Raw genomic sequence first — 27,892 nt, forward strand, 5'->3', positions numbered from 1 at the left:
TTGCCTTGTGGATTGATCAAGATAATCAGTGTTCAGCTCTACACAAAGTAGCCCTCAATAAACGGTAGCTATTGTTCATCTTTGCTTACTTGTGCCAGGAACTACAGAGCTCCTCTCCACCTTCGGTGGCAGTCAGAGAGGGTGAGAGATTCACCCCAGGTGGCTGAGCTTGTAAGAGGCTTACAGGAACCAGCAGTGGTCCCTCCATCTTCGAATTACCCGCTGCTCCAAATACACAGCAGTGTGTGCAGTGCACACACACACAGACCCTCCGGAGTAAATGCAATGAACCTGCTGATGAGTGATTCCGAAAGCCAGCAACCCTGGCTATTTCCAGGGTCTTGCTCCCTCGTCCCAATAATGTCCCGTTGTCAGGACACTGTAACATTTTTTAAATCTTCACCAGCACCTTTGTTCCTGTGATGAAGGTAGATAGGAACTGATATCTGTGCCCATATTTACAGATGAAGACACAGGTTCAGCAAGCACAAATGTGCTTGTGTCTTGTTACCAGTAGAACTCAGGGCTCAGGCTCCAGCCATACTCTAAAAGCATGGCCTTACTGACACCTCCCCCACCCCACCTGCCCCAAAGACCAGCTAGCCTCCTTGTTTCCTAACTAGGGCCAAGGGAGGCTGGTCAGGGTCTCCTCTCAGGATCCCTACTTCCCTCCCTGGCTCTTTCTTGTCTTAACCATCCCTTCGGACCAGTGCAAATTCCCTGGCCTTTGAGAAGAGAAGGGAGAGGGGTCCATTTTCCAAACCATAGTACTTTCTTAGAATGTCTAAGATTGGGTCAGAGTTGGGAATTCTGAACTCCAAACCTTATTTATCCACCATTGTTCTGGCAAGCCCCTCTTACTCTAGGCCCCAATTTGCCCAACCTAAACATACGGGAATAGTGACTCTTGCTTATCTGTAATGCTGTGAGGAGCTTTTGAGAATGAAAAAAAGAGAATAAAACTCATAAAATGTTTGGTGCCTTCAGCCCCCGTAAAGCAGGCAGATGCCACCTGGAGTGGGCTGCCTCCCTACAAGAGATCATTGGCCGCCACTCTTCATTTCTCTCTTGACTCCTCTCCTTCAAGAGGCTGCAGGGAACTTGCAAAAGGGAAGAGAGGCCCAGGCCTGGAGGGCTAGGACCTTGTCTAGCTGGGGATAGGATAAACAGAGTCCTTAGGGTTTCAGAAGCGATGGGAGTTGACAACACTTTGCTGAAGTGAGGAGAGTGCTAGGACAAGCAAGCCAGTGCCACGTGCCTGCTGATTCCACTAGCACACTCTACCCACATCCCAGTCCCAACCACTCCGGGGTTCCAGCTCTGTCTCTTTATTTCCCCAGCTTTTCTCACATATCCCCCAAGAGTGTTTCCCAAAGAGTATACTCATGACCTCAGGAGCAGAACACAGCTGATAAGACTCCATGTGGCTAGCAGCGATCAGTCAGCTCAGTCAGAGGAGGGCAGATAGGAGCGGGGGTCCCCAGGAAAAGGCAGGGAGGGCACTCGGTTGTAGTGGGCCATGAGGAAGATGCCAGCAGTGCCACAGACAAAGAGCGAGAGCATGGCCAGGAAGCAGACTCGATCCAGCACTCGGCCCACCAGGAACCACTCCTCGTTCCCCTGAGGGTGGAAGGCAAGGTAAGAGATGACCAGAGGTGACACCAAGGCTGGATCTCTGGAGCATCCTTAGCCATCCAGCAGGCTTCTGCTCATTTCCATGAGCCCTGCTCACCTACTTCAGGTCTGACTCTGGCCTTTTCCATGGTCCCATGGTGCCACTCCCAATTCCACTTTTTCCATGCCGTTGCCATACCATGGCCACCCCACTCATCCTGCCCCCATCTCAGGTCCAAGTTTGCACACTAGGTGTGCAAACCACACCCCACTCCCTGCTGACTTACACTGTCAAAGTGAGTCTGCTGGTGCCGGGCGCGGGCAATGAGGTTGCAGGCCTCCACGCAGGCCTGGATGGCCGGGGCAGCCTGCTTCAGGCTGCCACACCACTCAGGGCTCTGCCCTGACTCTGGACCTTTCTCTGTTGATGATAAAGGGTAAGGTTTGGGAGTAGAACTGGGGAGGAACAGTCGAAAAAGTGGCCCCCGCTTTCTTAGGGACCCCAGCCCCTCTCTCCCCAAACTGGACGTTTGCCCACCCCTCATCTGCTGTGCCTGGCACCTTGGTCAACAGATGACCCTTCCTGTCCATCACATCTCCTGCCTCACCAAGCTTCTCCAGCGCTGCCCTCACCAGCCCATTGCGCTGGCGCTGCCGGAAGAGGAGTTCACTGCGGGGCAGGCAGAGGGCTACCTCCTCCCCAGCTGTGATTGGCCACCCCGAGGAGGATCCATTCTGTAGCTGGGGCCGGGCATCCTGCACGGCCACTGGGGCCAGTGGGCGAACGTGCATCTGCAACAGCTGGGGCAAGAGCTGCAGGAACACCTGGAGAGATGTTGTGTGTGGCTTAGCCTAGTGGCCAGCAGACCTTCCTGGGTGACCGGGATTGGGAGCAGAAGGTGACGGTTGGCACAAAGAGTTCACATGATGGGGGCCCCTGAGGCAGCCTGGCAGGGGCAGTGGCTTGGCCCTGCTACGGCTTACCTGTTCTGTGCCAGACACTGACCCAGGGCCCCCAAACTTTTGTGCATGTCAGAATCACCAGGACACTTGTCATAAACACAGGTTCCTGGGTTCCACCTCTGACCCAGCATGTCTGGGGCAGGCTTGGGAATCTGCCTTTGTAACAAGGGTCCCAGCTGACTGCTTCAGGTGGGCTGCAGCTCACACAGGCCCTGGAGCCACTTGACCCAGGCAGAATCCTGCCTCCTCCACTTTCTTGCTGTGCGACCTCGGCAGGGCTACTTAACCTCTCTGTGCCTCAGTTTCCTCATGTATAAACTGGAGATGAGACCAATACCCATTTCACAGAAGTCTTATGAAGGTTAAATAAGGTAGTATACGTAATATGCCTACCGCAGAGTAAGCACTGTATATTACTCTTGATCCATCTGGGCATGTGCTTCAAGATACACATGGGTCCGGTTTGCTGCTGAACGTGGTGGGTGAGGAATGTGCCCAGGGCCAGGAGGGTGTGTGAACAGACAGGGCAGGAAGAGGCTGAAATAGGCAAGGGTAGGGAGCTTGCCTTGCGGACCCCTCGGGCCATGGAGTGTGTGTGGGGGGACCTCAAAGACACGTTGAGTACGACCACAGCGTTCACGACAATGAGGATGGTCACCACCAGGAGGAAGGTCAGGTACCTGCAGGGCAGGATAGGCAGGTGGTGGGGCTGGCTGCTTCATCCCCAGATACCAGTCCCACCCCTAGTGGCTGATTCCCCCAAATCCCTGGGATTGAGGAGGGTGGGGAGTGGCAAGAGGGCAAGTACCCTGCATTCCTGAGAAGGGAGGAAAGGAGGTGGGCTCAAGCATGAGAGCCAGCCTTACTTGCTGATGAGTGGCACTGCCTGGGAGGTCTCGGGCACCTTCTTGGCCACGAGGAAGAGGAAGACGGTCTGGGCCAGGAGCACGTTGATGGCGACGGTACATTTCTGGCCCCCCGCTGCCGATGACCAAGAGGCCCTCAGAGCGGATCTCAACCTCCCCACCATGGGGCAGTACCCTCCCCACAAGGAGTCCGTGCCCCTGGTGCCAGGTTCGGGTGCCATTCTGCCCTCCCTGCTCCCGGTGCCGCTGGCCGGGCCATAGGCCCCCTCCCACCAGCACTAGGTACCCTTGGCAGGAAGGAAGTAGATAAGGATGGCCACGGAGGAGATGAGGACACAGGGCGCGATGATGTTGATGACGTAGAAGAGGGGCTTGCGCTGGATGAGCAGGTAGAAGACGACTTTCTGGTGGCCTGCCTCCTCGGCTGGGGCTGCCTCGTCCAGCAGCATCTTGGCTGGACGGTGCCGGATGGCCCACTCCCCGTTTTCTGCGGGCAGCAGGCGGGGGTGGGCACAGGGACTGGGGGCGGGCCGATCCCGGCAGCCCACGGAGCCCAGTGCCCACAGAAAGCACCACTGTGTGGGGATGGATGCTTGACGCCCCTCCCGCCAAAACCGGAGTCACTATCAATGAGGAAGATCAGCTTTGCTGGGCCTTTAAACGACAGGCTTTTACGGTTCACAGGAGCTTTCACCTTGAGTGACACGGGAGGGGGCGTGGTCTCGGCCTGGCCCCGCCCCCACAGCCAGGTCCTGCGATGGAGATTACCTGTGAAGGCCTCGGGGTCGATGAAAATCCATTCGATGGTCTGACCGTCTTCCTGGCTCAGCTGCAAATTGATCTCATTGGTGCTGTAGGTCTGGGACCTGGGAGATGGGGGTGGTAAAGAGGATAAATCGGAGTGTGTGTAGACTCAACCAGGAGGTCACACAGACCATCACCTGAGGGCAACTGAGGGCAGTTTTGCCTCAAAAAGCTCAGTCAAGAATTTCTGAGTTCTCCACAAAACCTTGGCAGGAGATGGGGCGGGTCGGAGCAGGGCAGGGAGTCTGGCTCTTGAGGTCTGGGGAAATTATAGAGTTTAAGGACCAGGAGGCTGAAGCTCCAGGGTGTGCCTCCTAGTAGCCAGAGCTCCGGGCCACCTGGGGTCCCTTCCTTCCATTGCCTCCAGGGCAGAAGGGGCCGATGGTGAGAACAGGAAATACAGCCTGTACCTTTCTGATCTGTTTTTACTGACGAGGGTCTCCTGACAGGTTCCCTTATTACAAAAAAAAAAAAGACTGCTTCTCTAAAATACAGGGAACCCATCCCACAGACCACTGTCCCCCCATTGATGGAGGAGGACACTGAGACAGCCCCGGTCTCTCTGTGGGTCTGAGGGTGCAGTGGTCTAATGCATGTGTGCATGTGTGTGTGCACGTGTGTCGTGGGCGTGTGTGTGCCTTCTCGCCCACCCACCACAGTCCCTGATGGTTGTCTTTGGCGCATGGGCGGGGAAACTGAGGCAGTGAAGAAGGATGAGTGAGGCGTCTGGGACTTAGCAGGGAGGGTTGTGGGCATCTCCAGGTGTCTGGGTCCCAGGGAGGTGGAGCCCGGCTCCCCACCCCTGGCCGGAAGCCTCGGGTCCCCACCTGGCCAGGACCCCTCTTTGATCGGCTTGGAGAACCCCCCACCCCCGTGCGTGGGCCTCCTCACTGGAAGATGAGGGAGCAGTTCTGCCAGTCGAAGGGGAAGTAGGTGACAGAGACGGGGCAGGAGGAGCGGAAGATGGCCGGCGGCAGCCAGTACACACAGCCGTCGGGAGACACGAGCACGTTGCAGTAGAGGGCCACCTCGAACACGCCGTCCACGCTGCGCACAGGCCAGGCTGTGGGGCTGGGGGCCCACGCCCCGACAGCCCCTGCTAGACTGAGACACCCCCCACCAATCCTGACCAGTCCTCTGCCCTGAGTAGATGGGGCCCGGGGACACCAACCCTTCCCAGCCACCAACCATACCCCTGCCTGGTCCCCCTCCACCCGAGCTTGGGGACCACTTCCTCCCTCAACAACCTCCCACAACACCCACTCTGCAAGGCTCCTTAGCCCCAGCTCTCCTCCATATGGGTCATGACTGCGACTGATGGTGGTTAAGCTCCCCGCTTGTCCTGTGCCTCCTGAGGGAGCTGTCCTTGTCCCCAAGGTAGCGGGGAGAGCAGCCACCCAGGCGGCCCAGCCCTGAGGCAGTGGAGCCGGGGCTGGATCAGTGCTGCTGGTTCCTGGGCCCCACCCTTAGTCCCCGCGCCCTGGCACCCTCAGGGGCCCCAGCTGCACCCTCTGTTCACCCGTCTCTTTCCCGGAGGCCCCCTTGTCCTGTGGGCCCTGCCCTGCCCGGGCCCCCCTCCTCACTTGTTCTCCAGCACGATGTCTGGCCGCCACACCATGGTGGACGGAACCCGCAGCACCCACAGGCCGCCGTAGTCTTGAGGGTCCCAGCGAAGCCGGTAGTCACACCACTGCTGCAGGGGGAGGGGCTGCCAGACCCCATCCCACCCCCAGGAACCAGGCCCCTTCCCGGGGCAGGGGTGGGGTGCGCAGAAGAGGCAAGATGGGGTGGGAGGGGAACAGGCAGCTCTGAGGGGCCTCGGGGGCCCAGAGTGGGGCTGATGGAAGGAGGAGGGCAATCTAGCGGCTTCTTACCATTTCTATCCAGACATTGGTGGTGAGGGCCTCCTCTCGCTCATTCTGGGGGTTCAGGACAGAGGGCAAAGCCCCCATCATGGACCGACTCCCCAGATGTCCCTACAAGACCCCAGCCTCTTGGGCAGCCCCCATGGGATTTGGCCAGCTCCCTGGTGGGCTGCCCAAGCCCTGTCTCTCTCTGCTGTGGGCCTTGCCTGCTCCTGCCTGCTGGAGCCACCCCTTCACTCCCCAGCAGGTCCCAGGGGAGCAGTGGGCTGTCATCCCTGCCCCCACCCCCCAACACACACACACAGGCCTGTGCTCACCAGGGAGATGAGGTTGGTGAGGGTGAGCTTCAGGCTGACGTTGACCACGTCCAAATCGTGCTCGGCAGGCCTCAGGTGGGGGTTGTAGCCTTGCATCAGGTCCCCGAGCAGACGCTCCTCCTGGTTCCGGGTCTCAGCCCCTGGAGCAGACAGCGGTGAGCCTGGACACAGCCTCTGGGGCAGATCGGGGCGGGGGCGGGACACGGGAGAGGGTGACATGGAGAAATGTGGAGCTGGGGGGTGAGGGACAGGCCTCAGTAGCGCCCCTCCCCAGGCCCTCCATCCCCTGAGGCCTTGGGCTCCTGCTCCCGGCCTCCCCAGGCCCCAGACCCCCTGTGTCCACACCCAAGCAGACAGCCAGCAGTGGCAGAAGGAACAGCGGCCTCTGGCCCCCGCTCATGGTGCCACGGTTCTCTGGTTCTCTGCAGGGACGGGGTGGGACTGCAGTTCCCCCGGGGCTGGGGGTGCAGCCTCCAGGGCTCATGTAACAGCCCACATTCTCCCACCCCAAGCCACCCCGGCCAGGCCAGCCCAACCCCACCAGCTGTCTGACCACAGCGTTGCCAGCTGTCCCCACGCGGACACAATGCCGGGCTCAGATTACCCAGGCTGGGGAGGACGGAGGGGCTCCATCTGCCCAGACTGTCCGGCCTCTGTCCCCACTCTCAGGCTTAGTTGACCCAGTCCTCTGTCCGCGTTCCGGCCGGGGGCTGAGGACACAGCTGGGGATAGATGAGCATGGGATATAAAGGCGGAGCGCTGAGGAAAGATCCCGATTGGGGCTCCCTCCGGCCTGGTCAGGATTTGGGGAGGTGGGAACGCTAATGGGTAAACACGTTTGGTGCTTGAGTTTCTGTGTCACGTGGTTGAGGCCCCCAAACCTGAATGCAAATGAGAGCACCAGGTCTTGGGGTCCCCCGGTCTCTGAGGCAGGGAACTCGGGTCTGGTGAGCTTTAAAGGAAGGGTGACCAAGGAAGATTTGGGACACAGGCCCTAGGGAATAGGACAGCTCCTGAGTAGGGGCTCCTCAGTGGGGCCTCAGCATCTGTGAAATCATCCACTCATGGAGTCCCCAGCTTGTGGGGGGACATAGCGAGGCCAGGGGGACCCAGGGATAAGCCTGAACAGCTCATGGGAACTCACAGTCCAAGGAGGAGGGGGACGGCAGGCAAGATGAAGGGTCTGATGAGGGGATCCAGAGGGCCCAGAAGGGCTTCCCTCATAGCTCAGTTGGTAAAGAATCTGCCTGCAATGCAGGAGACCCAGGTTCGATTCCTGGATTGGGAAGATCCACTGGAGGAGGAAATGGCAACCCACGCCAGTATTCTTGCCTGGAGAATCCCCATGGACAGAGGAGCCTGGCGGGCTACAATCCATGGGGTCCGCAAGAGTCAGACTTAGCGACTAAACTTAGCGACTTAGCGACTAAACCGACCAACCAAGAGGGGCCAGAAAACCAGCCGCATCCCCGCTGTAGATTGTGGTCAGCGGGAGGGTGGGCTGAGGCTGATCTAGGCACCGAGGGCCCTGCTGCCAGTGAGCCACCTGTCTTCTGACCAGCTATTCCCAGCAGACAGCTCAGCATGACCCAGTAGGTGGGCAGGTTCCCACACGTGCCGCCCACCCTTTGGCACGCTGGGGGAAGGCTGGGCGAGGTCTCTGAGGGCTGGAGGGAAGGCACCATCAGAGGATGTGTCCTCCTCCCCCCAAGTGAATGGCGTCTTTGGTTATTTCAATGTGTGACAGTGAAGCAGAAGTCAGCCCACCTGCCCTGTCCTTGGAGATCCAGGTGAGGTTGGCTCAGACCCAGCCCCCTGCATTGGGTCACAAGGCCCTCCTGTCCTTGCCAGGACTTCAGGGTCAGGGGGTAACAGTAGTGCCCCTGCCTTCCCTGAACTACCTCGCTCTTGCGTTTGGCCCTGCTCTGGACCCTGCGCTCGGCTTTCCTGGACGACCCCATCCCCAACCCGAAAAGCTTTGCTCTCACCACGCATCTAGGTGTGTAGCCCACTTTCCCTGGCATTTACAAAGCCAACGGCTGCTTTTCCCCACTTCACCCCCAGTTCCCCCCAGACTCAATTCTGTCACCTGTTTTGCAAAGCAGTACCTCTCCTCTTCTCTGTGCTAAGTTGCTGCAGTCATGTCTGACTCTGTGATCCTATGGACTGTAGCCCTCCAAGCTCCTCTGTCCATGGGATTATCCAGGCAAGAATACTGGAGTGGCTTGTCGTGCCTTTTCTCCAGGGGATCTTCCCGACCCAGGGATCGAACCCATGTCTCTTAGGTCTCCTGCATTGGGAGGTGGGTTCTTTACCACTAGCACCTGGGAAGCCCACCTCCTCCTCTCTGCTCACCTCCAAGACGATGCTTTGCCAAATATCATTAATGGCTTCTTCCCCATAATCATGGACCACCTACTGCCCGCCCTCCTCCACCATCCCCAGACATAGATAGTCAGCTGATTCTTGACATTTCTGACTTTCTTCCCTACAAGTGTCTGGGAAGAGAAAGGAACAGTCTGGAGAGTGACTTCCTTCTGGTAGGAACTGTACCTCCTTCTTCTGGATGCAGATTTTAACTTCCGGTTTCTCCCCTTCTCTCTGCTCTGGGAGGTCTCCTTGGTAATCTAGGGGCATCTCTGAGGAGTGGCAGTTTCTGCCCTGGAGGTGTTAAAGTGGCGGTATGGGAACCATCGGACTTCCCTGGTGGCTCAGTGGTAAAGAATCCACCTGCCAATGCAGGAGACTTGGGTTCAATCCCTGAGTCGGGAAGATCCCTTGGAGAAGGAAATGGCAACCCACTCTAGTATTCTTGCCTTGAAAATCTCATGGACAGAGGAGCTTGGCGGGCCACAGCCCACGGGGTTGCCAAGAGGCAGACAGGACTTAGAGATTAAACAACAACAGCTTCAGTTCAGTTTAGTTCAGTCACTCAGTCGTGTCCGACTCTTTGCGACTCCATGGACTGCAGCACGCCAGGCCTCCCTGTCCATCATCAACTCCCGGAGTTTACTCAAACTCATGTCCATTGAGTTGGTGATGCCATCTAGCCATCTCATCCTCTGTCATCCCCTTCTCCACCTGCCTTCAATCTTTCCCAGGATCAGGGAAAAACAGCTTGGAACCCAGTAAGAGAAAGCCTCCTGTAGTCCTCACTCACTGTCTAACAACTCTGCCACCTTCTCCTCCAGAGGCCGGAAAAGCAAAATGCTCATTTCCCAGTCTCCCTTGCAGGCGGGGCGGCCATGTGATGACCTCTTGATCGACGGGGTGTCTGCTGAAGTCAGCTGAGCGGTTTTAGCTTTTTCTTCCTGCTAAAAGGGTCAGAAAAGGCTAAAACCCCTTTCCTGCCTTGAAGATGATGTGAAGTACGGAGCTGTGGCAATCAAGGTGCTACCCAAGGCTTCAGGCTGGAGGACAAAGTCAGCACGTGAAGGAGGGAGGGCTGGGCAGAGAGCACAGAGCCAGGTCCCTCACAGCTTTGTGGGGCAACTGAGCCAGGGAAGCAGCTGCCGTCTCCAGATTCTTCCCATATGAGAAAGAGGAAACCTTGATGTTTAAACCATGAGTCTTGGGGATTTTCTGTTCCTTACAGCCCAGCACATTTTCCTGATGGATTTATCGCCCTTTGAGAGAGGGTGGGTAGCTGTGCTGGCCTGGGGAAGTGTATAGGGACTCTGTCTGGCTTCATGGGAAGCTGGCCCCCTGTGGGTGTGACTTCCTGGGGAGGGAAGAAGGTGGGGTTCCATGTCACCCGGAGGGTGGACCAGTCCTGACAGCACCCTGGGGCTGGAGTGCTGGGCAAGTGGGTGCTGTTGGGGGGCCCACTGTGACCCTGGGGACCTACTCAAGAGGCATCCTTAGTTGGGTGGGGCATTTGGGGGCTGTGGCTCAGCTGGTAAAGAATCTGCCTGCCATGTGGGAGACCTGGGTTTGATCCCTGGGCTGGGAAGATCCCCTGGAGAAGGGAAAGGCAACCAGTACTCTGGCCTGGAGGATTCCATGACTGTATAGTCCATGGGGTCGCAAAGAGTCGGACATGATTGAGCGACTTTCACTTCACTTCTTCTCTAGAAGGTTTATAGCCAGTCACCTGAGCAGGCTCGACACTGAGGCCTTGCCATTGGATTGTGTAAGACTTGCTGCAAACAGAGCCACCGTGTGGCAAACAGAAGCAACAACAGTGGCCGAGGGATCTGATTTCAGCCTTGCCGCCCTTACACATCTCTGAGTGGGCTTCCCAGGTGGCTCAGTGGTAAAGCATTGCCTGCAATGCAGGAGACGCCAGAGACACGGGTTCGGTCCCTAGGTTGGGAAGATCCCCTGGAGTGGCAACTCACTTTAGTATTCTTGCCTGGAGAATTACCATGGACAGAGGAGCCTGGAGGGCTGCAGTCCATAGGGTTGCAAAGAGTCAGACATGACTGAGCATACACACACACTATTTAGACATCTCTGTGCATGAGACAGAGACCCTTCCCGAGTTGGTGGCCAATTCCAGGGAAGACCCAGACTCCCTGCTCATCTGAAAGGTGTAAGTCTAAGCTAGTTTTCCTATTGAGAGGGGGTAAAAACTGAAGATTTGTACCTTGAATTTTTGGAAGGTTCATATTGGACAACAGAAGTAAGTAGGGTCAATTTTGATTTTAAATTTCTCTTCTCTTCAGTTCCATGGAAAGATTAAACATCTTTCCTTCTATATACCTGAGCTCACGAGGTCACTGATTCCCTCTGAGGGATGTGGGCTCAGCTGTGAGTCTCAAGCCTGCACATCAAGGAGGTGAAGAATGAGGTTTTCCGACCTGTCTCAGTCCCCTCTCAGTTACCACGCCAGGCCTGGATGTAGAAGGCCCCTGTGAGCGCCCAGGGGCCTGTTCTCGGTGACTGAGGCCCACGAATGAAGAATGAGATAAAAAGCCACCCCTTAAATTTGCAGGACACATGTAACTACTATGACTCCTCCTAGCAAATTTGATCTTCAGAACACCTCATGAGCCGGACTTAAGACACACTTTGCAGATGAGAAAACTGCAGCTGAGAGGTGAGGGGTGGTTGGCCCAAGGTGGCCACAGTGCTAGTGTAACCCCAAAATGTTGTCTGTCGATACAACAGATGTTTACTGTCTCACACAGTCTCTGAGGGTCAGGAACCCAGGAGCACTTGAGTGGGTACTTCTGGCTCAGAGACTTTTGGGTTCATCCGAAGGCTCCACTGTGACCGAAGGGGCCCCCTCGGCTGGAGGATCCACTTCTGAGGTCACTCACAAGGCTGTTGGCTGGAGGCCTCAGTTCCTGGCCGTGTGGACCTCTCCACGGGGCTGCTCATCATGCCAGCCGGCTTCCCCAGAGTCAGAGAGCCAGCCAGCTGACCATGAGTGAGGGCATAAGAGCAAGTGAGCGAGAATGTGCTGCGATGTCTTTCACTATCTACCCTCAGAAGTGACACACCATCACTCCATCTCAGTCTATGGGTCACAGACTATTGGTCTATTGTTCACAGTACCAATCTTGGTACTGGGTGGGAGGCGCCGCCCAGGGTGTGAGTACCAGGAGGTGGGGGTCCCTGGGCCACCCTGGAGGTAGGCAACCACACAGAACCACATCCTCAAAGAATTTGGCCCTTGGGATAGGATTGGTGGGGGCTCCCTTTGGGGTTGAGTTGTCAGATTTAGTCAGATGTAGCAAAATAAAATAGAGCGTTCCTAGTTAAATTTTAATTTCAGATAGACAATGAATCATCTTATTTTTTTAGTATATGTACGTCCCAAGTCTTGCCTTGGCAACCCTACTTTGGGAGGAGGAAAAGTGCCTGTCCCTGGGGGGATGGCCGAGTCCTGAAGCTTTCAGATGGTGCGTTTGACCTAAGCTGGACAGGCTGACCTCTGGCTTCTGTGGATGATGAACCTTACCTTTCCACCCCTGTCCTCAGTTTCCCAGAGGGACCCAGAGAGAGTGGCCGAGGCTTAAAAGCCTGGGGAAGGCCATTCTGCAGTCCTAAGGCTCCCGTGTCTGCCAAGAAACTCCTTCCCTAGTAGATCTGGAGAGAGAGGCAGCCCCAAACTCGGCTCCAGGTGGGGCCTCAGACGCCCAAGGCTTAGGGGTTGGCAAGAGGGGGTGCTGTTGGAGCAGGGGAGGAAAGATCCAGGATCCCACCTGCTCCACCCCCACTTGGGGGAGGGGGAAGCTAGAAGATGCCTTTGTCTCTCTGACCCCTCACAGAGCGGTGTGCAAACTCCCTGGTCCCTAAGCCAGCCCCCTGCAGGCGTGTGTGCTAAGTCGCTCAGTCCTGTCTATTTGCAATCCAATGGACTGTAGCCTGCCAGGCTCCCCTGTCCATGGGGATTTTCTAGGTAAGAATCCCGGAGTGGACTGTCATGCCCTTTTCCAGGGGATCTTCCCAGCCCAGGGATTAACTCACTCTCTTGCATCTCCTGCACTGGCAGGCAGGTTCTTAATCACTAGCGCCATCTGGGAAGCCCAAGCCAGCCCCCTGCCTCCCCACAAATCGCCTTGCTTCACCCCCAGCCGATGTCCACGATCAGACCTTCTCCAGGGGCTCCAGGTTTTATTTGCAAAAGAACCACCGTTGAGAGGTGGGGCTCCCCCCTCCATTCCTGGACCTCAGCTGTCTCTGCCCCAGCTTTGCAAGGACTAACTGGGCTCAGGTCTCAGGGCCGAGATTTGGCCTCCCCAGGAAGAGCTGGTGGTCTCTCAGACACCCCTGTCCACACCGCTACCCGCCCCACCCCCAGCCCCTGCAGGCCCATCCCTTTCAAGGCAAAGCCCCTCCCCCCACGCCCTGAAATGGCCTTGGTTGCTGGGCTGGGCCAAGGGCTCTAGATGAAGCGCTTGTCCTTCTCACGGTAAGAGAAGGGGTCCCCAGGGAAAGGCTGGGGTGGAGGCTGGTTGTAGGCGCCCTGCAGGAAGATCCAGGCTGTGCCCACCACCATGATGGGTGTCACCACGAATAGGCAGAGTCGGTCCACGGTGCGAGCGACCCGGTTCCAGCAGTCCTTCTCCTGGGGCCAAGGGTGACAGAGACAGTGGGGTGAGAAGGGCCCCCAGATCACAGACTCCCACCCCAAGCTGGGGCCCCGTGACAGATGCACGGCCTCAGCATAGCTGTGGGGGCTACCTCGGGCTTGCAGCAGAAGGGAGGTGCTGGCGTGTCCCCAGCAAATACCCAGGCCCCCCTGCTCCCCAGTGACTGGCAGGGCTGGTTATCCGGGAATGTCCTAGAGACAGAGAGCAGGGCCATGGCCTAGCCCCAACCACGTGGTGCTGCCACGTGCCTGTACGTGAACTGAAAAAAGTACCCCTATCTCAAGAGAAAATTTTTACAAGTTGTATACATTAGGGGTAAAGAACCTGCCTGCCAGTGCAGGAGACCTAAGAGACCCGGGTTCGATCCTTGGGTCAGGAAGATCCCCTGGAGGAGGGCATGGCAGCCCACTCCAGTATTCTTGCCTGGAGAATCCTATGGACAGAGGAGCCTGGCGGGCTACAACCCATAGGATCACACAGTCAGACATGACTGAAGCGACTTAGCACATATACACACGTACAATATTGAACAATCATATAAGGCAGCCTTTTAAGTGTCTGGCTTTGTCTGGAGTTTCAGGCTTGGAGTTGAGCAGGGACAGAAAATGATTGGCAGCTGGGAGAAAGAAGGGACCCTAAGGGAGGTCCAGAGTGTGGCCCCAATAGGGCAGAGCTGTGTGCTTGCATGTATACCTGAGTGTGTGCCTGGCCACACACACTGCTTTGAGGTTTTAAGCAGGGGCTCCCCCTCCCTTACAGGCCTGGAATCTGCACTCACTGTTCACTCCTTCATCTAAGTTGGCAGGTATCTCGGAGGGGAGCTGTGCCCCCTTAAGACAGGATATGCTTGATTAGTGCACTACTTGAACACCTGTACATGGCAACACCGTGGCTACTCACCTCATTGTAATTGTTCTGATCCTTCATGTGGTTGACGATGAAGTTGGCCCCATCTACAGCTGGCTTCAGCTCACTGAAGAGTTCCTGCTGGGCCTGCTCAGAGCCTGCTGGAGGCTGGCCTGTGGACACCAGGCCAGGGGTGTGCATGAGGCCTGCGCTTACCCCACCTCCCATGGATGGGCCAAACTCCAAGCCACTGGAGACTCACGTGCCGTGGTGAGGCGCCGAGCCAGCCCATGCCGCTCTGACTGCTTCTCAAACATGAGGTCACTTCGGGACTTGAGTGAAAAGTACTCCTCTGCCTTGGAGATGTAGCCCAGGGAGCTGCTCCTCCGGATCAGGGTCCCGGGGCTGGGCCCGTCCTCCGCCGGGCGGGACATGTGCAGGATCTCAGGAAGGGTCTCCAGGAAGAGCTGGGCAGGTCAGAGGGGCCATCATACAAAGTGGGTCAGCTTCACTCATCCAAATATTGGGGCTCCACCCCTGGCTGCCACAAGGTGGTCCCCAATCCATCATTTATCCCCCTGCCCCTACTGATGGACACTTAGCTTGCTTCCAGTTGTCCCTCACTACTCAGCATAGAGAAGAACTCATTGGTTGAAAATGAATTCCAGGTGAAAAACAAAAGGTCAGAAAAATGACCCAAATGCTGAGCTAAGACCAGAAAAGTTGCTAAACGACCCCCGTCAGCTGTCCCCAAACAACCAGGTGGCCCTGCAGAGGCCAAGAGGCAAGGACAGCACCCCTCCTGGGGACCCTGCCCCCACAGTTCTCACTTTGTTTTGAATCGAAGTATAACCAATACACAATAGAATCAACAAACCGCCATCCTGTAACCAGGTGAAATTCTGCAGAAGCATTTCACTGTGTAAACACCTCTCAGATAAGAACTTTATCTAAGATGTTCCCTCCTGCCTGTGTGTGTGTGTGAGTTGCTCAGTCCTGTCCGACTCTTTGAGACCCTATGGGCTGTAACCCACCAGGCTCCTCAGTCCACGGCATTCTCCAGGCAAGAATACTGGAGTGGGTTGCCATGCCCTCCTCCAGGGGATCTTCCCAACCCAGGGATTGAACCTAGATCTCCTGCACTGCAGGCACAGATTATTTATCTGAGCCACCAGGGAAGCTCCCCTCTTTCCTGCCTGGCCCCATCAATTCCTACGCAGCCCCAGAGGGAATCACCACACCCAGACTTCTAGCACTAAAGACTGGTTTTGCCTGTCCTTGAACTTCACAGAAAGGAAATCTTGCAGTCTCTTTAAAGTCTGACTTTGGGTTAACATTCAGCCTGGGGCAAGTCGAGAAGCCAGGGTAGCAACCCCCCCGCTCCCACACACCATATGCACGTGCGCATGCGCTCCACCGCCGGGTACCACGCCGCGCGCCCGTGCTTGTGTACGCATGCGCCTCGCCCATTCCACTGCAGAGAGGCACTGGACTATCTCCAGCTCTTGGCTACTGAGCCCTCACCTTCTTCACCCGCTCAGACAGCACGTGGGTGCTGGGTGTGCGGAAGTGAATGTTGAGCACGATGACACAGATCACCACGACCATGGTCACCAGCACCATGCCAAAGAGCAGGAACCTGTGGGCGCAGGTGCAGTCTGGAGCCCCTGCCCAGGGTGGGGACTGGTAGGGTGGGGTGGGGTGGGGTGGGGCGGTCGGGGAGGGCCGCTCACTTGCCGATGAGGGGGATGGCCATGGACGTGGCTGGCAGCCGCTTGGAGATGAGCAGCAGGAAGACAGACTGGGCCAGGAGCACCGAGATGGCCATGGATGTCTTCTCGCCACCTGGAGGAGCCTGTCCTTAGCTATGACCTCTGGCCCGGGGCCTGGAGGGTCTCACGGTGGCCCCCTGCACTATTGTCCACAATGCCATGATGCCCAGGGCTCAGGAGCTAGAGCGCTTGGGTTCCCATCCATCTTGCCCCTTATTGCTGGGTGACCTTGGACAAGCGGCCTAACCTCTCTGTGCCTCAGAGTCCTCACTGCTAAACTTTGGGAGGACAGAGTGAGACAGTGTGTCTTAAATGCTCCGACTCTGCCTGGCACTGGGTGAGGGCTCAAGGAACACCTGCCATCCTCGTCAGCCAACCCCTGCCCTCCTAGACCACAGATCTGCTGTGTCCCGCCCAGTGTAGAAGCCCCAGGGTGTCCTCACACCAGACTAACACTCCTCCTGTCACCCCTGTGCTCAGAGACCCCAGCCCAGCACTGCCCTGCCCTGCCCACCTGAGCCCCTGAGAAGCGCTGTGGGGTGGGCCCTGTGGTCACAGACCCCTGGCCCCCGCCCCAGTGCCCCTTCTCAGCCTGCAGCGCACTTCACAGCCTGGCTCTGGTTCCCACCCCACCACCCCCAGACTGCACTCCCAATCCTGTATTTTCCACCCTGCTTGCCAGGGTCAGGGCTGGATCACATTTGTCTCTGGGACTCACCGTGCCCTGCTCATAGTAAATGTTCTGGAGCCAAGTGACCACAGATGACATGTGACATGACACCTTCTAGAACCAGGTGAGTATAGATCGCATGCCCCCTGCCCTGGCTTCCTAGAGACCCTGTGATCCACCCATTGGCTCCGCAGCCAATCTCTCCCCAGTGGAGGGAGACTCTAGTGTTCTCCCTAGGGTCTTTGAGAAGCCCAGCATGAGAGGCAGAAGTGAGGTCCAAGAGGGATGGGACTCCCTGGGGCCCTGTCCACTTAAGGGATGTCCCACAGGGTCACTGACAGGCCTTCCGCTGACAGGCCATGTGCTCCACATGCATGGACCCTGGGCAGGGAACCCCAGGAATGGTGGCTCCCCCGCCAAGTGGCTCCTGGGGAAAGTGAGGGGCAGGGCTGGGGCGACTGAGCTCGGGGGTCCTCGGGGAGGGGGTGCCAGGCACTGGGCTCACAGTCGGCTGGCAGGTAGAAGACCAGGTTGATCATGAAAGAGATGAGCACGCAGGGCACCAGGATGTTGATGACGTAGAAGAGCGGCTTGCGGCGGATAATGAGGTAGAAGGTGACGTCCTGGCGGTTGGGACTGTCCAGCGGCGCACTGGGGTCCACGTTGACCCTGGCTGGCCGGTGTACTATCTCCCATTCCCCGTTCTCTGAGGGAGACACGTGGACGCTGTGGGGTCAGGCTAGGCAAGGTGGCCAAGGAGAGGCTTGGTGCAGGATGGGGGGCTAAGTGGGGAGTGAGCTGGCCTAGGGGCTCAGCCAGGCCTGTCTGCAGGGTCCTAAGGGGGCTGGGGGTGGGGACACAGAGGAGGGTTCACGTTCTGTTTGTGGATGTCTTTCCCTGGGGCTTGGGATGAATGTTTCACTCTACAAGAGCAAAGTTTTCCTCTGAGATGGATTTTTTTTTTCTCCTTGGGAGAAATAAAAGCTGAGGCCATATGTGGTTCAAATAAGAGCCTTGGGGAATAACAAAGCAGTCAGAGGAATCACTACCCCCCCCCATGATGTACCAGCCTTGGGACGAGCGGAATGTTGGTCTCCTCTGACAGACAGGGGCAAGTGGTTGGACCCCATAAAAGGTCTGAGCCTGGTCACAGAGGGGGGAGGGGGCCATTGGGAGGGGGCAGCATTAATACTGTGTGGAAGACACACGGCACACACATCAGATGACAGCCAAAGCCCCAACCACCCCCTGGGCCCTCTGGGGATGGGAAAACTAGACCACCCCCCTCATCCATCGGCCAGATCAACCCCAGGGACCCTGTCCAGACCGGGAAGGGTCTGTGTCCACCTGCACGTCTGTGTACCGGTGTGACCATGTCCCCGTGTATGTACACACACGTGCAGCTCTGTGACTGTATCTGTGGGTGGGTGTCTGGGGGAGCCTGGCCACCTAGGAGCTGCAGCTCCCGGCACCTGTGAAGCCCTCGGGATCGATGATGATCCACTCCACAGGGTAGGAGCGGCCGTCTTCTTCATCCTGCCTCAGGCTCAGGGTGATCTCCTTGGTCGTGTACTTGAGCGAACTGGCGAGGGCAGAGGGCAGAGAGTGGGTCTCAGCCGCTGGCTGGGGACACAATGGGGATGGGGCCTCTGCCTGGCTGGGGGCGGTGTTTGCCTCCCTCGGCCCCTGGCAGGGTGCCCTGGTGGGGAGGGGCGGTCAGAGAAGTGGGGGCACCTGAACTTCAGGGAGCAGTTCTGCCAGTCGAAGGGGAAGTAGGTGACCGAGATGGGGCAGGAGGAGCGGAAGATGGCAGGCGGCAGCCAGTAGACAGAGCCCGAGGGATAGATGAGCACATTGCAGGAGTAGGAGATCTGGAAGGAGCCGTCATTGCTGGGAGACACGGACAAGGGCCACAATGAGTGCTGGCCAGGGTTGGGGGGGGCAGAGGTGGGAGGGTGGGGGGGGGGCGGGGGGAGGCAGGGGGGGCTGCGGCTCAACTTGTTCTCCAGCACAATCTCTGGGAGCCACACCATGTCAGCAGGCAGGCGCAGGACGCTGATGTTCCCAAAGTCTTCAGCGTCCCACTGCAGCCGGCTGTCTGTCCAGCTCTGGAAGCCCAAAAGGAATGTCAGCAGTGGGCTCTGCTGTTGTCTGGGGTCCCCCACTTCCCCCCTACACCCTGTGCCAACCACTTCCCTGGGGGGGGCGCGGAGACTCGACGGGATCTGGGGCTGGGACAAAAGAGGTTGGGGGAGGTGGGTACAGAGTGGGACTCAGTTCTGTCATGTACAGCTGTGTAGGATGTGCACTGCACAACTAAGGGAGGACTATTTCCATAGTGGACGTAGAAGACTGACTGACAGGTAGCAGACAGCGTCTTCTAATAAAATCAAGCCGCTGTGAGAGTGTTCCCTGAGATGAAGATCCTAATTCACCGAAGGCTCTATCTGCACTGTGGTGGCACTAGCTGGTGAGAAGAGCAGTTGGGTCTGGGGTTTCTCAGGAGGCAGGGGCCAGTCTGTCCTGGAGGACAGTATCTGAAGCAAGCTGGGGATTCCCCAGCAGAAGAGAGCATAGGGGAATTTGGACGCTGCATCCTCTCTCCGACCCCCTGGCTCTGTGTGGGGTGTTCTCCTTACCTGCTCGATCCACACATTCGTGGTGAGGGTCTCTTCAACTTCTTTCTGTAATCAAACAGGAAGCCGGTGCCCCAGAGGCTGGTACACATTCCCCAGGTGCCTTCTCCCAGCTCCCACCCGGGGGGAGACCACGATGATGACCTGTCCCCAGCAGTCAGGAGTGGATGGACAGATCAAGAAGCAGGGAGGGCATACGGCCTCTTGAATGTGTCATGGGTGCAAAATGGGGTGGGGGGGGAGAACCCAGAACTGAAGCTGAAGTGGAAGGGGCAACACCTGAGGTCTGCAGGCAGCACGGGGCGTGGAGAGGGCCTGAGTGCACTTCCTTGGAAGAGGACCTACGGGAGCTGGGGCTGGGGCCTTGACCATCCTCCTCACGGCCATCCCAGCCGGACCTCCAGGAAGCGGTGGCTGCCGCCCTTCCCCCACCAGCCAGGAGGGGCCCCTCACCAGGGAGATGAGGTTGGAGAGGGTGAGAGCCAGGGAGATCTCCACGCTCTCCTCTTTGTGCGCTGCGGGCCGCAGTTCCTTGTTGTAGGCCTTCTCCTCAAACAGGTGCCGGATCAGCCGCTCCTCCTCGTTCAAGCCCCAGCTGCCTGGGGAGGGTGGGGGACAGGGGCCCAGGGAGGACGCTGCATTGAGGTCCTGCTGGGCATGCAGTGGGATCCCAGGGGCCGGCCCCTCCAGGGAAAAAATGGCCGTGGGAGTGGGGAGGTGGGCCTAATGCTGGGAGAGGGTGTCCCGGGCGAGAGGAGGAGGGAGGAGACCATGCACTGGGGACCCTTTGGAGAGGGTGATGGCCATTCTTACCGCACACGACCAGGGCAGCCAGCAGCCCCAGCGTTAACACAGGCCCTTCCATCCTGTTCCTCTGACTGGGTCTTGGGTCTGCCCCTCCGGTCAGCAGGGCTGGGGAGTGTGGGTGGGTTCCAAGGGGACAGGTGCAGGGTGGGGGTGTGGAGGGGAGAGCAAAGGAAAGAGGCAGCCGGAAATGCAATCTGACACCTCTAGGCTCTTTGGCAGGGCAGGGCAGAGAAACTGGGGCAGGTGATGAGGGGGTGGGGACAGGGACTGGCCAGCTGGGGCAGGAGCCAGGGGACCTAAGGCAGAGGGACTCCCCACAGCTACCGGTGAGGGTCGGAGCTGGGCGGAGAGGCTGAAGGCTGGGGGCAGCGCTGGGCAGCCACAGACAGGGCAGCGGGGACAGGCAGGTCGGCTGCTGCCGTTTCTTGGGAGGCAGACTGATATCCTGAGATTGGGGCTTTGCAGCCTTCCTCCAGTGTCTTTGTGACCTCTATCAGCTGAATCTGGAGGCTGGGACCTACCCCTCAAGCCCCAGTGTCCACCCACCCCAGTCCCACCCTAAAGAAGCTCTAGAATGGTCTTTGTGGATCATAAATAATGTTTATTAAAGCAGCTGTGATTTTCTGGTGGTGCATCTGAGAAGACACATGGAGCCCTAACCCCCTGCCCCCACCCCACTCTGGCAGTGACGGTTTGTCATCGTGCTCCTTGATCCCCTCCCAGGCCCTGGAGCAGCGGTCCTGATGGGGGTGTGGGAGACAGGGGGTGGAGAGGAGACCCGGCTCAGGGCCACCTGGCTGGGGCCATGTGAGGGCTGAGTGGGTGGTGCCCCTTCCTCCCCAGCCCTCGGCCCTGCCTTGAACCCTTGAGGGCTCCCTCGGGCTCTGCCTCCGCCAGGGCTGCCAGGCGGAAGGCCTGCAGGGCCTGCAGCAGCAGCCGGGGAAGGCTTCGGGCCAGTGTGGCTGGCTCCAGACCCACCAGGCCACCAAAGACCACATGCCGGCCCCCCAAGCCTGCCCAAACCCAGGCTCGGAAGAGCCCGGTTAGTGTCTTGGAGCCCAGATCTGCCAGGACCTGCAGAGGGGGAAGGCAGACAGCTCAGGGGCCCACAACCCCACTCCTGGTCCCCCTCCTCCTTGCCCCAGAAACTCACAGGCAGAGCTACCCCCCCCCAATCCAGCACACTTCCTGCTCACTTGGACACGCCCACACTCCACTCACACCTCCTCTCCACTCCTTCACACCTACCCAACCCCCAGCTCACATTCAGCTGCCCTCCCCATAGCCATCCCCCTACCCATGGCTGTTGGGGGAGGGTCCCTTCTGTTCCCCCTCCCCAGCAGGGCTGACCCAGGGTAGCCTTCCCAGGCCACTGTGAAGGAGTCTGGGAAGCCTGGGGACCCACCTCGTTAAAGTCCATGGCCAGGCGCTCCGGGGGCACCTGCAAGATCCAGGCGTGGGTGCCCTGGAGGGTGGCCAGCTTCTGCCGCAGGGGCTCCAGCCCAGGGCAGCCTGCAGGAAGAGGAGAGACCTCGGGAATAGGAGAGAACTGACGCTAGTATGGAGTCGGGGTGATATTCCCACCAGAACCTCGGGACACCTCCCAGTGGGCAGACCTCCACATGCTGGGATGGGGCAGCCGAAGTTCAGAGGGGTTAAATGGTAACACAAAGCCCAGCCTCTGTGGACACTGGAGCAGGCCCAAAATCACAAGTTCCACACCCCGCCCCCCCGCAACAAAGAATCATGCGCCCTGCTGCGAGGGAGGGCGAGAGCGGGTCTGACCGGTGCCAGATGGGGTGAAACTGCATCCCAGCACAGACGACCGTGAGAGTCCCCTCCTGGACACGGCCTCCCTTGGCCGGCTCCCCTAGCGGCCGCCGGTAGAGGGCGTCATTACCATTCACTTCCCCGCGCCGCTCCGACCTCCGCTTAGGGAACCGAGGGCCCGCAGCCCGGGGAGACGATCCTGGGGAGACGCAGGGTTAGGGGAACGGCGCGGCCGCGCTGGGGTGGGCCGGGGCTGGGCTGCGAATGGCTTGGAGTACCTGAGTGCAGCCGCTGCTCTCGGGAGGGGTGCCTGGGAGGATCCCGGAGCGACGGAGCGGGGCGAGCCGGGGCTGGTGCCAGGCGACGCACCCCCGGGCGCGGGCCGAACAGCTCCTGGGCCCCTCGCAGGAGCTCCAGGAGGGTGTGCGCCAGCGAGCGCAGCTCTGCGGGCGGGACGAGGGTCCGAGCGGCGGTCAGACGTGGGCCAGACCCTGGGGCCCTCCCGGCCCAGCCGCGGGAACCGGACTGACCACATCGCCGCCGGCGCTGCAGACACTGCTGGTGCGCCAGACGCGCACAGGCGCCCGCGGGCCCCAGGCATAGGTGGGCGTAGAAGGCGCAGGGTGGGGCGGCCTCTGTCTGCGGTTCCTCCGACGGGTCCCAAGCCAGAAGCTCCCTGCAGCTGGGCTCGCGGCTGAAGGGAGAGGCTGCGGGGGGCGTCAGGGATTAGCTTACCACCTCTCCCCTGCTTTAAGTCCTAGCCCCGCAAATCCCTCCCGGGAGGAAAATAAGCTTTCTCCACGCAGGAGCCTGGGGGCCGGTGGGGGGGCTCGTCCCAGGGCAGTTATGGGGCACTCTGGGCAAGGGGTGGGGGTGGGGGGAAAGGTGCTCACCGCTCATCTGCTCCTGGAGCCAGTCCTTGAACACAGCCACACGGGTGTAGACCCCAGGCTTCCCTGGCTCCCCGCATCCGTCCCCCCAGGAGGTGACCCCGTACAGAACCTCCTTGGGGCGGGGGCCGGGCTCAGAACAGGTCAGGGGGCCTCCCGAGTCACCCTGCAAGGACCAAGAGAGAGAGGCAAGAGAGAGGTCACTGGATGGACCCACCTCATCGCCGCCGCCCCCCCCCCCCGCCCCAATGACACCCTTATGCCTGGCAGGGTCAGGCAGCTCTGAGCTCTACTGGGGTTACCACACTTGTACCCATTTTAGCGATGAGGACACAGAGGTGCAGAGAAGTTGAGTGACAGCCTGATTGTAGAAGGAAAGGAGGCGGTCCCGCCGCCGGGGAGTGGCCCACCACCACCCTCCGATCCGGCAGGGCTCCTACCTGGCACGAATCGATGCCCCCGGCCAGGTAGCCCGCACAGAGCATGCTGCTGGGGCGTAGCCCTGGTCCCAGGGCCCTCCTGCAGGTGTCGGCGCTGAGCAGGGGCACACGGGCCTCCCTCACTGCCTCGGCCTCTGGCCCATCTAAGGGAAGCCAGGGAAGGGGCTCAGGCCTGGACGGCAGGGGTCCTGTTTTAGGGTTCCCCCTTCCCACCGCCCTCCTTGATTCTTCCCCACTTGGTGAGATGGGCATCATTTTGCAAAGACAGCTGGGCATAGGTCAGAATCCTTCCACCCCAGCCTTCCCAAGCTTCATCACTCCAGACCCCCATTTCCCCCACGCCCCCGCGCGGCTCACCCAGGCCCTGTCCTGCCTAGTACCTTCGAAGAGGGCACCCCAGCCCGCGATGGCGCAAGGAGTTCCTGCGGGGGGCTCCTGGGGCTTCCGGGGCAGGCACACGGGGCGCGCAGCCCCCGTCGGGCTCACCGGAGTCCACAGCTGCACCAGGGCCAGGTCGTTGTGGAAGGTCCGAGGGTCAAACTGGGGAGGGGGTGGCGGCGCCGTGTCAACGAGGCGTGGGCTGGGAGTGCTGTTCCCAAGTCTGAGGGCCTGGGGGTTGCCCTCTCACCTTCGGGTGGGGCACGATGCGGTTCACCTGCACCTCCTCCGCCGGTTCCCCCCGGGGTCCCTCGGCCAGCGTCACGGTCCACAGAAGCTCGTTCGGGGCGCTGCGGCGCGAGACACGCAGGATAGGAATGCGAGAAACTTTCCTCTGGAGACCCTACCCTCCGCCCACGGGTACCACCCACCCCCCAGCGAGCCGGAGGCCGTGGACGGTGCGTCCCGGGAAGACTCCGAGCCGGGAAAGGGGACAGCTGCCGCCAGGGGGCAGCAGAGACCGCGCCTCGCGCGCGGCGCCCCAACCCGACGACTCGGGAAGAGTTGGAGCCCTGCGCTGGGGATCCCGGGCCCGGGGGCCCGACGTACCCCGCGAAGCAGTGCGCCGCCGTGAGCACCCAGGACGCGGCCACCAGGACGCCGCCGCACAGAGGCTGCCCGCCGAGCTGCAGCCTCACCAGCCAGGGCCAGGCCCCCGGCGGTGCCGCCTTGCCCCCGACAATGCGGCCGTGCGCCCGCGTCACGTTGACGTCGCCCGGGCGCCTCTCGCCACACGGCCCTGGAAAGGCCGAAGGGGCACAAGTCAGGAAGCACAAGTCCCGGTCGTCCTAACCATCGAGACCCCTCCAGGGTCCACCCTGCGCTCAGCCCTACTCTCCTCCCCCCCACACCCCAAGCCTTTGCAACCTCACCTGGCTCAGGTGAATCCTGCAGGAGGGGGGCTTGAGGCCTGGGACGCCCAGGTGCTGCTGAGAAACACACCTCTGAGCCTCACGGCCACCCTTCCCCTCTTCTCCACTCCAGGCTGGGCCTGAGCCCTCTCCCCGCCTCAGGGAGCACCCCAAACCACCCCCCCCCACCACCCTGCCCAGTACTGTGTGTGTGTTCATCGCTCAGTTTCCGACTTCTTGCGACCTCATGGACTAGCCCATCAGGCTCCTCTGTCCATGGGATACTCCAGGCAAGAATACTGGAGTGGGCTGCCATGCCCTCCTCCAGGGAATCGTCCCCACCCAGGGATCAAACCCAGGTCTCCTGCATTGCCGGCAGGTTCTTTGCCCTGTGAGCTACTTGGGAAGGGTCTATTTCAGCTGCCATAAATGGCTCACTGTTCACCAGATGAGCCCAGACTGTGCCAGCCCTCCTGCCTTTGCAGGTGCTGTGTGCCCAAGCCTGGTGGGTGTGCCCTTTCCACCTGGGGAGACCCTCCCCCGCCTATTCTTGGTTGCAGCCCCACCCGGTCTGTGTGTGTCCCCAAGAGGGTGTGAGTTCTGATGGAAGGGATGGGGTGGACAGGAGAAGAGGCCCGGGGTAGTTGGGGCGAGCTCACCAGGGCATGGGGTGGTATGGTTGGCACAGCTCCGGCACTCGTGCAGTCTGTGCTGAATCTCCATCGCCACCCTATTCACCGCCCACTGGGCGCTTCTCTGGGCAGCCTGCAACACCTTCGTCCCCTGGGCGGATAGAGCTGCCGGGGACACAAGTTCCTCATGCAGTGTTGGGGAAGAGCCCCAGGCTCGTCCACCTTGCCCCAGCCATGAGCCCTGCCTTGGGACACCCTGGAGGAAGGCAAGCTGGGCTGCTGGAGTCCCGGGAGGGAATGGCACTCAGCCACCAGCCCCGGCACTCAGAGCAGATAGGCTCGGATGCTCGGCCTGAGATAGCTCTGCGATTTCAACCGGGCTGGGCTGGAGTCCTTAAAAAACGAGGGCCTTTCCTTAGAAAACCTTGAAGGAAAAACAGCACCCCAAAGGTGCAGATATTACTGGATGCAGGCTTATGGACACAAAATGACCGTGGTGGGTCGAGTTCCCCACCTTGGGGCCCAGGTAGCCAAGAGGATGCTGCCCTGGGCCCCTTCCTCCCTGCTGGACCCAGAACCTTCCGGAAAACACACCTTTTGGCAGTGCTTGCCAGCTGTCCCCTCCCTCCCCGCCTCGGTCTCCCCTTTCCTCTCCCACCTGTGTCTCAGTTCTCGCCCCTTCTGCCAGCAGAGGGGGGCGACGGGGGCGCAGAAGGGGCTAAAGGGCCCTATGAGTGGAGATGGTAAGCTCAGGGCCCCCTGCCTGAGACCCCTCCCCCTTCCTCGGGCCAGCTCACCTTGCAGGGTGCTGGGGGGCACGCGCATGTACAGCGGGTGCCCGTGGGCAGACCGTGGGTCTGGGAGGGGCGGCAGCAGCAGCAGCAGCGCGGCCAGCAGCATGGTGACCCTGTCCCTGCGCTCCGTCCCCCTCAGGGTCCGCCCTCCAGGCGCTTATCCTCGGTGCCTGCCTCCTGGGCACTGAGTTCTCGGCCCTCGGACCATCTGACTCCGTTCTCTCACTTCAAAATGACCCGCTTCCCTTGGCCCGTCCCTCACCTGGCCCTTTACTCCCAGGAGCCCACAGGGGGAAATGGGGCCTGGGGCAGGGGGGTGCTATAGAGAGGACAGACTGCGGGAGGGGGGCCGGGATCGGGGGAGGGAATGGGGTAGTGGGCTCACCTTTGAAGTTTCATCATCTGGGCTCTGAGGCTCCCCCCCGCTGTCTGTCAAAGGAGCCCTTGTTTCTGCGGCTCCATCAAAGGGGCCTGGACAGGCCAGAAGAGCTGACCGTTGGGCTGGGGGCCAGGCAGAGGGGGCTGGTGGGCAGGTCCTGTCTCCAGGGCACAGAAGAGGGGGGATTCCCATCGGCCTCTATTCCCTGAGGAGTTTACGGCTATGTTGGGGGTGGGTGTGTGTGTGTGCAGACACCCCTGGGGGGGAGGAGGCAGGGGGCGTCTGAGGGTCTTCTGCAGCCCCGCCCCCTGAAGAGGTGCCCAAGCTCCCAGCCTCTCTGCCCCTAATTGCTTGGCAGCGTCCCTCCCCAGTGTGGCCATTTCTAAAGATGATCAAAGCGCCCTAATTAGCGCAGTAATTGCCGCCCTGGGAGGAGCGGGGTGGGAAGAGACGGAAGAAGGCAGACGCTGCAGTGGCCCCGAGGGGAAGGCGGGAGATGAAAGTCCCCCCCACAGTGGCCCAGTTCGGGAAGGACAGGCCCCAGCAGCCTCTGCCGCTCTCCCAGACCCCCTGCCCTGCGCAGGGCCCGCTCGGGCTCGCTCGGGCTGCCGGGGCGGCATTGTTCTCAGTTGCTGTGACCCTGATCTGGCAGAAGAGTCTTCTGGCATCTCATGTGAAGGGCCACAAATGGGCAGCTCTTAGGGGCCCACGTCCCCCACCTGGGCAGCGAGGAATTGCCCCCACTACCCCACAGAATGTCCTGGGACCTGAAAAACTATCCTGGTGCCCCCATTCATTCTGGTGACCCTAGGGTGCCTTTGGCCCGGCCTGGTGCTTTTTTCAGAGTAGATCTGTCATGACATCTGCTCATTAACATTGTCCTTTCTTCTCCAGCTTTTGCTCCTTCTGCATAGGTGAACGCAGCCTGATGGGAACCTGTCCTGCCTTTGACAAGACAGAACTCCAGACCTACAGAGATAGCCTGAGTCAGGGGTCCCATGGGGTTGATGGGTGAGAGGCGGAGAGGAGGCAGCCGGATCCAGCAGCTTCTCCAAGTTCCTCCTTCTGTGCCACTGTGGGCAGCAGACAAGAAGCTTGATTTGTTTCTCCCCGAAATTCTCTTCCCCGGAAGGTTGCAACGCCCCATGAGTTTGGTTCTCCCCAGCCTCTCTGGGGCACTGATCACAATGAGGCTCCCAACCCCTGGAACTCCAGTCTGAGTCAGCTCAGCCCTGCCCCCGAGAGCCAGTCGCTAGCATCTCTTCCCAAGTCTGCATTTGGTGACATCACTTCTGTATCTTGAAGTCAGCTCTGGTGGGAATCAGCGAATGCTAATAATCAGAGCTCTTTTGCCCTGGAAAGCCAGTGATTTGGCATTTACCATCACACCACTGCATTGTTCAGTTGCTAAGTCATGTCCAACTCTCTTCAACCCCATGGGCTGCAGCACGCCAGGCTCCTCTGTCCTCCACTATCTGGGAATTTGTTCAAATTC

At 59.5% G+C, this 27,892-nt stretch overlaps 3 protein-coding genes across 7 annotated transcripts; all 3 read right to left on the bottom strand.

Moving 5' to 3' along the window:
* Window positions 1-1,308: 1,308 nt before the first annotated feature.
* On the bottom strand, window positions 1,309-7,107 carry LOC122426265 (acetylcholine receptor subunit gamma). Of its 4 annotated transcripts, none has more exons than XM_043445033.1 (12): window positions 7,034-7,107; window positions 6,430-6,569; window positions 6,122-6,166; window positions 5,831-5,940; window positions 5,139-5,294; window positions 4,212-4,309; window positions 3,730-3,930; window positions 3,444-3,558; window positions 3,143-3,257; window positions 2,223-2,439; window positions 1,902-2,035; window positions 1,309-1,620 (listed from the first exon to the last, which is right to left on the bottom strand). In XM_043445033.1, exons 2-12 carry the CDS (start codon window positions 6,523-6,525, stop codon window positions 1,447-1,449), a joined length of 1,461 nt encoding a protein of 486 aa, XP_043300968.1. In that variant the 5' UTR covers window positions 6,526-6,569; window positions 7,034-7,107; the 3' UTR covers window positions 1,309-1,446. The 4 variants fall into 4 exon arrangements, with proteins under 4 accessions (XP_043300968.1, XP_043300966.1, XP_043300965.1 ...); XM_043445031.1 differs by lacking the exon at window positions 7,034-7,107 and adding an exon at window positions 6,775-6,926 and having other exon boundaries at window positions 5,831-5,937; XM_043445030.1 differs by lacking the exon at window positions 7,034-7,107 and adding an exon at window positions 6,775-6,926.
* Window positions 7,108-12,978: 5,871 nt separating this feature from the next.
* CHRND (cholinergic receptor nicotinic delta subunit) lies at window positions 12,979-21,633 on the bottom strand. Of its 2 annotated transcripts, XM_043445134.1 has the most exons (13): window positions 21,609-21,633; window positions 20,210-20,308; window positions 19,850-19,995; window positions 19,400-19,444; window positions 18,759-18,868; window positions 18,495-18,650; window positions 18,233-18,342; window positions 17,266-17,466; window positions 16,052-16,163; window positions 15,843-15,957; window positions 14,581-14,785; window positions 14,373-14,491; window positions 12,979-13,447 (listed from the first exon to the last, which is right to left on the bottom strand). In XM_043445134.1, the coding sequence occupies exons 2-13, from the start codon at window positions 20,259-20,261 to the stop codon at window positions 13,265-13,267; spliced, it is 1,554 nt and encodes a 517-aa protein (XP_043301069.1). In that variant the 5' UTR covers window positions 20,262-20,308; window positions 21,609-21,633; the 3' UTR covers window positions 12,979-13,264. The 2 variants fall into 2 exon arrangements, with proteins under 2 accessions (XP_043301069.1, XP_043301070.1); XM_043445135.1 differs by lacking the exons at window positions 20,210-20,308; window positions 21,609-21,633 and having other exon boundaries at window positions 18,791-18,868; window positions 19,850-19,985.
* PRSS56 (serine protease 56) lies at window positions 20,823-26,134 on the bottom strand. The gene is made up of 13 exons (XM_043445133.1): window positions 26,022-26,134; window positions 25,252-25,389; window positions 24,614-24,667; window positions 24,291-24,480; window positions 23,932-24,031; window positions 23,684-23,843; window positions 23,304-23,446; window positions 22,867-23,029; window positions 22,504-22,680; window positions 22,252-22,416; window positions 22,104-22,172; window positions 21,609-21,715; window positions 20,823-21,277 (listed from the first exon to the last, which is right to left on the bottom strand). The coding sequence occupies exons 1-13, from the start codon at window positions 26,122-26,124 to the stop codon at window positions 20,987-20,989; spliced, it is 1,860 nt and encodes a 619-aa protein (XP_043301068.1). The 5' UTR covers window positions 26,125-26,134; the 3' UTR covers window positions 20,823-20,986.
* Window positions 26,135-27,892: the final 1,758 nt, after the last annotated feature.

This window comes from Cervus canadensis, chromosome 24 (assembly GCF_019320065.1).
Source record: "Cervus canadensis isolate Bull #8, Minnesota chromosome 24, ASM1932006v1, whole genome shotgun sequence".
Classification (NCBI taxonomy): Eukaryota; Metazoa; Chordata; class Mammalia; order Artiodactyla; family Cervidae; genus Cervus; species Cervus canadensis.

Bases quoted from the DNA above. Each gene is read 5' to 3' on its own strand.
- LOC122426265 (XM_043445030.1), bottom strand. From the start codon at position 6,913: ATGAGCCCTGGAGGCTGCACCCCCAGCCCCGGGGGAACTGCAGTCCCA. The intron at 6,167-6,429 runs GTGAGCACAGGC...CTGAACCCCCAG, and splicing joins TCACCAACCTCATCTCCCTG to AATGAGCGAGAGGAGGCCCT. The intron at 3,258-3,443 runs GTAAGGCTGGCT...CCTGCCCTGCAG, and splicing joins GCAGTGCCACTCATCAGCAA to GTACCTGACCTTCCTCCTGG.
- CHRND (XM_043445134.1), bottom strand. From the start codon at position 20,261: ATGGAAGGGCCTGTGTTAACGCTGGGGCTGCTGGCTGCCCTGGTCGTG. The intron at 17,467-18,232 runs GTGCCGGGAGCT...TGTCTCCCTCAG, and splicing joins CGATCCCGAGGGCTTCACAG to AGAACGGGGAATGGGAGATA. The intron at 13,448-14,372 runs GTGAGTAGCCAC...CCTTGGCCCCAG, and splicing joins ATCAGAACAATTACAATGAG to GAGAAGGACTGCTGGAACCG.
- PRSS56 (XM_043445133.1), bottom strand. From the start codon at position 26,124: ATGCTGCTGGCCGCGCTGCTGCTGCTGCTGCCGCCCCTCCCAGACCCA. The intron at 25,390-26,021 runs GTGAGCTGGCCC...TGTCCCCGGCAG, and splicing joins GCCCCCCAGCACCCTGCAAG to CTCTATCCGCCCAGGGGACG. The intron at 22,417-22,503 runs GTCAGTCCGGTT...TCCCGCCCGCAG, and splicing joins GCAGCGCCGGCGGCGATGTG to AGCTGCGCTCGCTGGCGCAC.